Consider the following 11,507-nt stretch of genomic DNA (forward strand, 5'->3'; position numbering starts at 1 on the left):
CTAAAATTTGCTTTAGTTGAAATGGAAAGAAAAAGTTTTACATGTATATTGTATTTAGTTTAAATCTTGAGAATTTTTTATTGATTTATAAAAATATAAAAGTCAAAAAGACCCACGTAATTATATAATTTACTTTGCAAATAAATCACTTTTTTTAGTAATTTTCTAATTGAGTTGAGACTCAATTGATAGGTAACATTAACTCAAGAAAGAGCTTTAGATGAATATTGATTACCATATTACAAATCCATTATTTATCTTATATTTGAAAATTACTTAGAAATGATTTTTGTTGCAACATTTCACATGAACTTATGTATTTTATATTGATAATAAATTCATACTACTATTTAAAGTGTTTGACTGAATTTGTACCACTCATCAACGGGTTTCAACCTAGTTTTTCTTTTTACAAGATAAAGAAATAATACAAGGGTGTTTATGCTTTTTTTTGCTTCATATTTTATATTTATATAAAATTAAAAAAATCTACCATAAATTTGAACCTAAGACAACATGATTATTTTTAATATATTAACTTTATCATTTTAAAGAAAACTTTTTTATTACATAATTTTGAAAAAAATTTACATATAATTTTTTCTCTTATTGTGTGTGCCATAGTTTAGTATATATTTTATTTATTTTTAATTATTTTTGTGTGTTTAAAGATAGATTTTTTAATATTAATCTTTGATTTAATAAGAAAATATTTTATATTATTTGATTAAATAAAATTAGGGTAAACAATACAAATGGTTACCTAATTATGCTCGTGATTCTGTTTTAATCACTTACCTTTAAAATTTTTCAGTTTAATCTTTAATGTTCGAATTCGTTTCTATTTTGGTCACCCATCGTTAAATTGATAATGGAAAGCCTTTTTTTTAACTAACATAATAATACGTTTACTCCTCAATACTTACATATTCTATCAGTTTGATCCTCAAACTTCCTAACCAAAGATTTCAGCTTTTAAAATAGAGGCATTCCATATCTATTAATTATTTTATTTATGGTTAAAATTATCTAATTTGGTACATAACTCTTTTTGTTTATACCTTTAAGAAGTTTTAACTAAACACTATTAAAAATAATATAAAATAAAAAATTTAGAAGTATAATATATAATAGAATTATATAAATAATTTAATATTTGTAAAAATAATTTTTCACTCTAGCTAGCATAATTTTAGTTTTTAATTACTTTGATAAATGATTTGACAATAAATCGATTCTTAGTGATAATTATTGCTTATTGTGGATTTAAAATTAATAAAAATAATTAAAATAAATAGAACACATATAATCTCTTAATTAGTTTATAAAATTTAAAAAGCATTATAAATGTAACAAAAGGAAATTTAATTAATTCTTTCACATTTTTTCTTATGAAAAAATTAAATGTTCATAGTTTTTCTTATATAATTATTGATTGAATAATTGAATATTTTAAAATCATATTTTTTAACTCAATTTAATTTTTAATTTTAAATACCAACTTCGAGGACTATTTTTATATACTTTGAAGGAAATATCACACTATTAACAATAAGAGTAAATCTAAATTGCTTTTTAAAGGTTTCTTCATTTTCTTTGGCCAAAATTTTATCAATAAAAGGGTTATAAATATTGTATTTAGAATTAAAAATGAAAAAGAAAAGAAAAGAAAAGAAAATAAAAAATAAAGTTTCAAGATAAACTTATTGATATTAGGAATTGGCTTGGAAATTGACTTGTCAATCAAGAAAAGTTTTTTTTAATTTTAATTTTTGGGTTTTACAAATTTATAGATGTGAAATGTATCTGTTTTAATGAAGTTTGAGCATTAAATTTATTGAATTATTTAGAATTAGGATCAAATTGATAGAATATATAAGTATTGAGAACTAAATATGTTATGCGAGTTAGAAAAAGGCTTTCCATTATCAATTTAATAAAATGTGACTAAAGCTAGAATGAATTCAAACGTTAGTACCTAAATTAAAAAATTTTAAAGTTGAGTGACCAAATGCGGACATAGTTGGGAGATCATTTGTACAGTTTACCCAAAAATAAATATATTTTTAACTTTTGTCCACGTGGATTAAAACTTAAAACGATATTTAAAAATCTATCCCGCGATGGAAAACCGACCTCCCATTCGCCCAACAGACAGCGATTCTAAAACGCGTGCACATCAAGCGTCGTCATAACGGCGTCATAAGAGACGAAGCTAACTAATGGCCGAAAATTTTTGAAAATTCAAAACGGGAAGACGGCGTTCCGTTAAAATACGATCCCTTTTTGAGATCTATAAATAGTTAAATTGCTCGGAGCTTTAACTCCGTGTAAAATTACACTGAAGGACGGTTCCTTTGATTTCGAGAGTAGATCTTCGCTCGCTTCTCTCTTTCGTCGAACTCCGCGTAATAATCGCTCATATTTCTCGCAGGTAAATTTCCATCTCTCTTTCCCAAATTTCCTCAAATATTTTTCGTTTCTCACTTTGTTTTATATATCTCTCCCGATCTGCACCTTACTTCTTTTTCTAAAGAGTTTTTCTTTTAAGATTTGACTTCAATTTTGTTTCGAAATTGTTGTGTCAAATCTTTTGAATTTTGAATTCTTCGCGTAGTTTAATCTGATCTAAATCTCGGAAGCGTCGTGAGTTCGTTCGTTTGCTCAGATTTGTATTTCTCAAATTGAATTTATGTTTGTTATAGATTGGATTTAGATTTCTCCTTTAAGTGTTGATCTGCTCAGAAATTGATGTGTCAAATCTTTTGAATTCTGAATTATTCGCGTAGTGGTATCTGATCTGAATCTCTGATCTTGAGTTCGTTGGTTTGTAATTCTCGAACTGAATTTATGTTTGTTACAGATTGGATTTAGATTATTTTTTACATGTTACTCTGCTCAGAAATTGTTGTGTCAAATCATTTTGAATTATTCGAGTAGAGTCATCTGATCTAAATCTCGGAAGTGAGCTCGTTGGTTTGCTCAGATTTGTATTTTTCGAATTGAATTTATGTTTGTTACAGATTGGATTTAGATTATCTTCTTTTGGTTGATCTGCTCAGAAATTGTCGTGTCAAATCTTTTGAATTTTGAATTATTCGCGTAGTGTCATCTGATCTAATTCTCAGAAGCGTCGTGAGTTCCTTGGTTTGCTCGGATTTGTATTTCTCTATTTGAATTTATGTTTGTTACGGATTGGATTTAGCTTCTTTTTATGTGTTGATCTGCTCAGAAATTGTGTCAAATATTTTGAATTTTGAACTATTCACGTAGTGTCATCTGATCAGAATCTCAGAAGCGACTTGGGCTCGTTGGTTTGCTCAGATTTGTATATCTCGAAATGAATTTATGTTTGTTACAGATTGGACTTGGGTTTTTTTGTGTTGATCTGGTCAATTCTGGCCTGTTTGGCTTCAAATCATTCCTCGAACAATCTTAATTTTGTTTTGAATTTTGTTCGTTGGATCTGCTTTTTTATTTTAAAATTAAGTTTGATGATTTGCAATTTGGTGTTTGGCAGACGTGAAGAATGGGGCTGTCTTTCACAAAGCTGTTCAGCCGGCTTTTTGCCAAGAAGGAGATGCGTATATTGATGGTTGGACTTGATGCTGCTGGTAAAACCACCATTCTTTACAAGCTCAAGTTGGGAGAGATTGTCACCACAATTCCAACCATTGGTAAGTCAATGATTCGCCCCATGAAGTTGTAACATTTTTTTTTCCTTCATTTGAGTTTTATTTCAAATTGAGATAACATTATAATCTTGTAGGTTTCAATGTGGAAACTGTGGAATACAAGAACATCAGCTTTACTGTCTGGGATGTTGGTGGCCAGGACAAGGTAACTAGTTTTAGTTTTTATTCAAACATATCACCATTGACTGTAAAGATTAAAGATTGCATGAAAGGAAAATCTGGTGTCTCTTTTGATGTGTTCTAGTTATTGCATTCTTACCATAGCTTGTAAAAGGGGATGATTATGGATGGGATTTTTTGCTTTCATACATTCTATGAGCAATTATCTTGACTACCTGAATATGGTGTTGTTCCGATAAAGGTAAAACACATGTTTGATGTCTGTTAAGTATATGCATAGGTTGATTGTGAGCGGTTAACATTGGTGTTTATGTTTTGAGTACATCTTAGATCTTGTTAGGTCTGTTAGATTTATAAACAAAGTGCTTATGGATTTTGTTCATCTCAATTATACACCTTGCTTCTTTTTTTTTTTTGACTTTCTTCAAAGATTCGTCCATTGTGGAGGCATTACTTCCAAAACACACAAGGACTCATTTTTGTGGTTGATAGCAATGATCGTGATCGTGTGGTCGAAGCCAGGGATGAGTTGCACAGGATGTTGAACGAGGTACTTGAGTACAAATTTTCTTATTACTGGTGCAATGATTCCAAAGAAACTATGGTTGCGAGTTTACTAAAAACATATTATTATTTTATGTTCATTAACAGGATGAGTTGAGGGATGCTGTGCTGCTGGTATTTGCAAACAAGCAAGATCTTCCAAATGCTATGAATGCTGCCGAGATCACTGACAAGCTTGGCCTTCATTCTCTCCGTCAGCGCCACTGGTAAGATGAACAATTGTCTTCATCTCTCCCGCTGTCTTTATCTGACCCTCTCTGTTCACAAATCCATGTCACCCTCTATAATATATATATATGTTTTGCAGGTACATACAGAGCACATGTGCCACTTCCGGTGAAGGACTGTATGAGGGACTGGATTGGCTCTCAAACAACATTGCGAACAAGGTAAGTTCATGCAAATCATGCTGATTATACCTTCTGTTTGTTTGTGCTGATAAATTTACATGATTGCAGGCTTAAATGAAACGATTGAACCGACGGTCACACTAAAAATGGCCCCATTTTGATGTTCTGGATGTCCATCTCGTTCAAGTGTTCTAGCTTTCTTTTTTTATATTTCTTATTCCCTGCAAACATTACCCATTTGTCACTTGTAGTTTAAAGAATAATTTGAGTAAATTTCGATTTCCTTTGTTGTATTACCTCCATAGCTGCAAAAGGAAAGAAAAAGGTTTTCTCCTAGTTTGGGGCAGTTTCTGCGTTGTGGCAAAATTATATACATAATCTAGTACATCTTTTTTTGAAGCAGTACATAAATCTTGATGAATCCCAAGGTTTTGTCGCTTTGGAGAATGGATTTGATATGCTCCAAAATTTGATGAAAATTTATATATTCAATTGTAAGAGTGGTTTTGTTTTCTTTTTCTCCAAAATTTATTTTTAATTCACAATGTCTTTTTTTTTTTTTATGTTTAATCATTAAATTAACAAAAATTTTCATTTTTACCTCTTAATTATGAATGCGCGCAGATGTGTTGATAACATCCTCGATTTGAACTCAACAGTTCAATTTTTTTAAAACAACGGAGACAGTTTCAATTAAGTAAAAGAATAGAATTAAAACATCAACATATAAGAATGATTATATTGCTTGGTATTAATAAAATATTATTATATTAAAACGTGCTAAATATTATTATATTTATAATAATTTTTTATTTTAATTTCTAAAAATATTAAAATATTTATCTCAAATATTATAATTTTTAATATTATAGAACATACATGTTTATTAATAATATATAATAAATATTAATATAATTAATTATTTTAATAAAATCATTTAATATTATAATTTTATTTTTATAATAATTTTAAATTTTAAATAATATTTTAATATTTTATTAAAATATTTTAATAATAAATATGTAGCTTATAATTTATAAATATTTAGTAGTAAATGTTTAATAATATAAAATATGAATATATTTACTAATATTTAATCCTTTACGGAAGCCACGAGTCAACCATGCATCAACTTAATTAAAAATGATAAAATATCCTCATTTTTATCAAATAAATTATATTATTTTAAGAATAGTTTTGTCATTTCATATATTTTAAATAGGATATATAAATATAAATACATATAATAATCCTAGCCTTTATAGTTTTCCATATTTGTTATAGTATTGAACCAAAGACTCATTTATTAATTTTATTATTTTGTAAAATATATTTATTACTTTATTTGTTATATTATTGAACCAAAAATTTGTATATTTATCATGGGTGTGTCATAATCTAATTTAATGATGCAAATACAAGTAGTTTTAAAAATCTTGTTTATCTATACTTATTATAAAACCTTTGATTGAGCGGGTGTCATGGGTTAATCGAATACCAACTTAGTTGAGAAAAGACAAAATATCCTCACATTACAAAGTAAATTGTATTATTTTGAAAGTGTTTTTTAATCATTTTATATCTTTTATATAGAAAAAAACATAATAAGATGCTATTGAGTCTTTCATATATAATGTAATTATCTTGTACATGGTAGAGTAAAAAAACTTCACGAACAAGTCTAAGATACTACTAAGTCTTTTTTTTATTAATGGATTATGACATATCTACAACGTGAGTGAAAAAAATTATGTAATAAATATATGTATAAAACATGGATACAAAAACAAATGAGGCTCTAGTTAAAAGGGTAAATTTGAGATATTAAAACAATGTTGTCTTAGGTTTAAATCCTATCACATGTATATATTCTAGATTTTATATAAAAATATAAAACGATATAAATATCCTCATAGTAATATTTCTTACTTTGTGAAATGAATAAGTTTTGATAATTTCACAAGACACGATTGATAGGTGACACCAAGTCAAGAAAACATTTAAATAATAGTATAGGTTTTAGGAAAATTATTATTTACTACATTTAAGGACAAATGACAACATAACTCTCACTTGTGGAGTTTTATTATTATTATTATTATTATTATTATTATTATTATTATTATTATTATTATTATTATTATTATTATTATTATTTAAATTTACTCTTTTGACACAAAATTTAAATAAAATTACTTTTTAAGAAAATATTTGATACATTGTCAATGAAAATTTTATTTCATAAACAAAATTAAGGTGATGATAAGTATTTTATAGGATATAGTAAAGTATTAAAATAAATACATGACAATTTTAAGTCTATTTGTGAAATTAAAAGATTACATTGTTAATATACTAAATATTAACCTATTTTTATGTGAAAGAAAAATACTTTGGTTTTAAAAACTCAATAGTAATATATTGAAGAGCGTCGATCTTAAACAGAGTTTGCTTTATATAATTTCTTTTATGTGAAAGAAAAATACATTGAAATGATTATTAGGTAAGATCTTCGACTTAACCAACAATACCACAGTGATAGTGACTTTTGGGGTTTTTTTATTATCAATTTCCTTTTTATATTTTAACACAATTGTGAGTGTGATAGGTTGTAGTACATAAAATATAGCGATGAGCAAAGAACAAATTTTATGTTTGGTATAAAGTGAAAGCCGATCCTAGTTAAACGTTGTGTCTCAAATAATGAAATTTATCGCAATCCACAAAGAAAAATGGGATAAAAACCACTCAATCTTGTAACCTTCTATTTCTATATATCCATAAAAAATAAACAAAGAAACCCTAATTTTAGACCTTCCCACTTTGCTATAAATCGCAACATGCATCAACAATTCCATCAATCAAATGAACAAAGAGTAACTTTTAATTAGACCCTTCTTCCATCCGAGCCCCTTTTTAAGTGTTTGGGAATCGGATTGTTGGGCTATATTTGCCAATTACCATAGTCAATCATAGCGAGAGAGAAATTTATTTTAGGGTAGATCAATGTCGGTCAAAGTAGTAATAACAGCGGTTTCCGTTATTCTTTTGGTGGGAGTCGTCGCTGGCTTTTTTGCCGTAATTCAACATCGAAAACACAGTGGTGGTACCGAATTGTCTCTGCAAATGAAGGCTGTTTCTAATTTTTGTTCAGCTACAAGTTACAAAGAAGCTTGCCAAAAGTCCCTCAACTCTGTTAATAGCACTGATCCTGAACAATTTATCGGTCGGTCGATTTTAGTGGCTGAAGAAGCTGTTAAGAAGTTCTTTAATTATTCCGACTCGTTGATTGTTAAGGTCAAGAATAATAGCAGGACTAAGATGGCTTTGGATGATTGTAAGGACATGATGAGCTATGCGGTTCAATCCCTTCAAGCATCGTACTCCGAGGTGGGTAATGCTCAATTGCACAGCATTTCTGACCGTGTATCGGATCTCAGGACCTGGTTAAGTGCTGTTATATCGTACCAAGAGTCTTGCTTGGATGGTTTCGAAAGTGATGAACGCATGAAAGAAAACATGACAATCGGCATTACTGATGCTAGAGAACTCACTTCCAATGCTTTGGCAATTGTGTCCAAGTTATCGGAAATTCTTTCAAAATTTGGTCTCCAACTTAAGGCTCCTAAGACATCCCGTAGACTTCTTTCCACAGGGAAAGATAAGTATCCATCATGGTTCTCGAATGTAGACCGTAAGCTTTTGGCTAAAATTGATAATAGTAACATAAAACCAAATGCTATTGTGGCTATGGATGGAAGTGGCCATTTCAAGACCATTGCTGAAGCCCTAGCTGCAGCTCCCAAGCAATCCAATGTCCGTCATGTGATCTATGTTAAGGCTGGAGTCTATAAAGAATACATCACCGTGGACAAAAAAACCATTAACATCCTTATGTATGGTGATGGCCCAAGAAAGACTATAGTCACTGGTAATAAGAATTATGTCGACGGCACACCAACATGGAAAACTTCTACTTTTTGTAAGTTTCCAAAGAATCGAAACCAATTATTTCATCTTAAATCTCCCTAATAAATTTTTAATTTCGTAAATTTTAATGATGCAGCTGCTATTGGAGATGGATTCATTTGTAGATCTATGGGGTTCCAAAACACTGCTGGTCCTTCGAAGCATCAGGCTGTGGCTCTTCGTATTCAATCTGATAGATCAGCGTTCTTTGATTGCCGAATGGATGGCAATCAAGACACATTGTACAATCATGCAAATCGTCAGTTTTTTCGCAACTGTGTCATTTCTGGAACCATTGACTTCATCTTTGGTGACTCCCCTACTCTTATCCAAAACACATTGATAATTGCAAGGAGACCAATGGATAATCAACTTAACACAGTGACCGCACAGGGCAAGACCGATGCTAATGAGAACACCGGTATTGTAATCCAAAATTGCAGGATTGTCCCTGAGCAAATACTCTTTCCCGATAGGTTCAAGATTGCAACATACTTAGGCAGGCCATGGAAGCAATATTCTACAACTGTGGTCATGGAGTCCACTTTGGCAGACTTCATTCGGCCCGAGGGATGGACACCATGGGCTGGAGCAGCCTTCGAAGACACTCTTTATTATGCTGAGTACAATAACCGTGGCCCTGGTGCTAGTCTCGATAGGAGAGTTGACTGGAAGGGTTATCACAAGATCGATAAAAACACTGCTATGAGATTCACGGCTCAATCATTCCTTTTGAGTCGTGAGAATTGGTTGCCCCAAACTGGCATTCCTTACATAGCTGGTTTGAGATCTTGAAAACATTCCGGTGATAAACGTACAAAATAGATCTTTGCCGATGATGTATAGAATTAAGTTTGTAGACCTCAATTACGTTTAAATTATTTTTATTAATGTTTAAGGAAGTTGGTATAATTAGATATTGAGGGTTGAGATCTTGTGGATAGTAATTAATTTTCTTTTTTGAAGTTACATGGTAATTAATTTGATACTAAGAGATGAAAAATAATGAGAAGCTTGCTTTACAAGATGAAGTTTCATGAATTTTGTTATGCAAACCTTAGTAAAATAAATCAGAAAGAAAAAATACTCATTTTTAAATAAAATATATAAATACAAATTAGGTTATAATATGCTATTAGTCCTTCTAGTTTGACAAAATTTAAGATTTAGTCCATGTACTTCAAAAGTTAAAATTAATTTATTCTTTTCATTGATTTAAAATCCCAATCCAATCATTAAAATTACGAGTGTTTTCTATTAAAATTTATTAACTTGGAATTTTGATTAGGTTGTCCTCCTATGACATGACATAAGATTGACAAAAAATAAACATTTAAATTGACAAATTTTGATAGAAACTGCCAACGACGATATTGATTGGACTAAGATTTTTAAATTGAAAAGGTAGGAGGATTGATTTTTTAACGTTTAAAGTACAAAGACTAGATATCAAAATCTATACATGTACAATGACTAACAACACATTCTGATATCAATACCATTCGTACCAGCTAGAACATCTTAGTCCAGTAGTCAATTGGAACAAAAAAAAATCCAACTATTGCTTCGATGGTTGTACCAATGTCTTTCGGTTTGTATCAGCTCGTACCAATTGGTACAAGATTTTTATATTTTAAATTGATTTTTAATATTTTCTATCTTAACTATTTAATTTTTAATAATGACATTTAAAATAAAATATAATCATTTAATTAAGTTATTAAACATAATTAATAATTTTAAATTTTATTATTTTCAAATAATTTTATGTATGTAATTGAGATATATTTACATGTATATGATTTATATGAAATTTTTTAAAAATATAGGTAAACTCGAAATTATATATTGCAACATACTAGTATTAGTATGTACCGGTATCAAAACAAAGATAGTATGTTCATTGGTAAGAGTGAGCAAAATCCGATTCAATTCAAAAATTTGAAAAAATTAAAATTTATAATTAAATAGTTCGAGCTGTTTGAGTTAATTGAGTTATTCAATTAACTTGAATAAAAATCAAGTTTTTCGATTTAAATTGAATATGAATTACACAATTTGAGTTATCCGAAGAAAAGGAAAAACTACGTCGTTTTGATAAATGTTTACCTTTTCTGAAGTTAAAAGTCAAAACCATTAAGTTAAAAGGCAAATCCATTATATTGTTTATGTAATTAAATAATCTTGTACTTCATCTACTAGTTAAATAATCGGTCTATGGAAACGTAACATTGAGTATAAATAATAGGACTTGTTAACTCGACTCGACTTGACTCAAATTTTTTTTACTTGATTCGATTCGATTTTTTGAAAAAAAATTGAATTGAGTTCGGTTCCTAAAATAGGATTCGTCAACTCGACTAACTCAAAATTCTTTTACTTGATTCGACTCGACTCAATCGAATACTCACCCCTATTCATTGATATGGTATTGATTACTTGCCTATGACTCCAACTTAGTTGAAAAAAGATAAAAAAATTATTAGATAAAATAATATATTAATAAAGTTGTTTACATGATTTAAAATTTCAAATATATAAAAAATTATTTATATTTTTTCCATTTAAAAATCACTATATGCAATTACTTAACCACTTTTTTTAATTTACTATTATTAATTTTTTTCACTCACTTTTGTGTGTGTTTATTGGTCTTTTTTCTTTTAAGGGGCAGGGGTTGTTGAGGCATTGTTTCATAATAGATGTCACTTCAGGACTTGAATACAAATTTTTTGTCACTCCATTTGTGGTTTAGTTAACTAACATGATCTAGTTAAATTAGATCTATTTTTTATTATGTATTAGAGAG

General features: G+C 29.0%; 2 protein-coding genes across 2 annotated transcripts; both read left to right on the plus strand.

Moving 5' to 3' along the window:
- The first annotated feature begins 2,270 nt into the window (after positions 1-2,270).
- LOC105764035 (ADP-ribosylation factor) lies at positions 2,271-5,065 on the plus strand. Its single transcript, XM_012582482.2, has 7 exons — positions 2,271-2,434; positions 3,521-3,677; positions 3,770-3,840; positions 4,246-4,365; positions 4,467-4,585; positions 4,687-4,768; positions 4,838-5,065. The coding sequence occupies exons 2-7, from the start codon at positions 3,530-3,532 to the stop codon at positions 4,841-4,843; spliced, it is 546 nt and encodes a 181-aa protein (XP_012437936.1). The 5' UTR covers positions 2,271-2,434; positions 3,521-3,529; the 3' UTR covers positions 4,844-5,065.
- Positions 5,066-7,735: 2,670 nt separating this feature from the next.
- Positions 7,736-9,493, plus strand: LOC105762454 (pectinesterase). The gene is made up of 2 exons (XM_012580252.2): positions 7,736-8,711; positions 8,796-9,493. Exons 1-2 carry the CDS (start codon positions 7,736-7,738, stop codon positions 9,491-9,493), a joined length of 1,674 nt encoding a protein of 557 aa, XP_012435706.1.
- Positions 9,494-11,507: the final 2,014 nt, after the last annotated feature.

This window comes from Gossypium raimondii, chromosome 12 (assembly GCF_025698545.1).
Source record: "Gossypium raimondii isolate GPD5lz chromosome 12, ASM2569854v1, whole genome shotgun sequence".
Classification (NCBI taxonomy): Eukaryota; Viridiplantae; Streptophyta; class Magnoliopsida; order Malvales; family Malvaceae; genus Gossypium; species Gossypium raimondii.

What these genes read in the sequence shown, in the direction of transcription:
- LOC105762454 (XM_012580252.2), top strand. Translation starts at nt 7,736, where the DNA reads ATGTCGGTCAAAGTAGTAATAACAGCGGTTTCCGTTATTCTTTTGGTG. An exon ending in ATGGAAAACTTCTACTTTTT is followed by an intron (nt 8,712 to 8,795) that starts GTAAGTTTCCAA and finishes TTAATGATGCAG; the next exon opens with CTGCTATTGGAGATGGATTC.
- LOC105764035 (XM_012582482.2), top strand. Translation starts at nt 3,530, where the DNA reads ATGGGGCTGTCTTTCACAAAGCTGTTCAGCCGGCTTTTTGCCAAGAAG. An exon ending in CACCACAATTCCAACCATTG is followed by an intron (nt 3,678 to 3,769) that starts GTAAGTCAATGA and finishes ATAATCTTGTAG; the next exon opens with GTTTCAATGTGGAAACTGTG. An exon ending in TCTCTCCGTCAGCGCCACTG is followed by an intron (nt 4,586 to 4,686) that starts GTAAGATGAACA and finishes TATGTTTTGCAG; the next exon opens with GTACATACAGAGCACATGTG.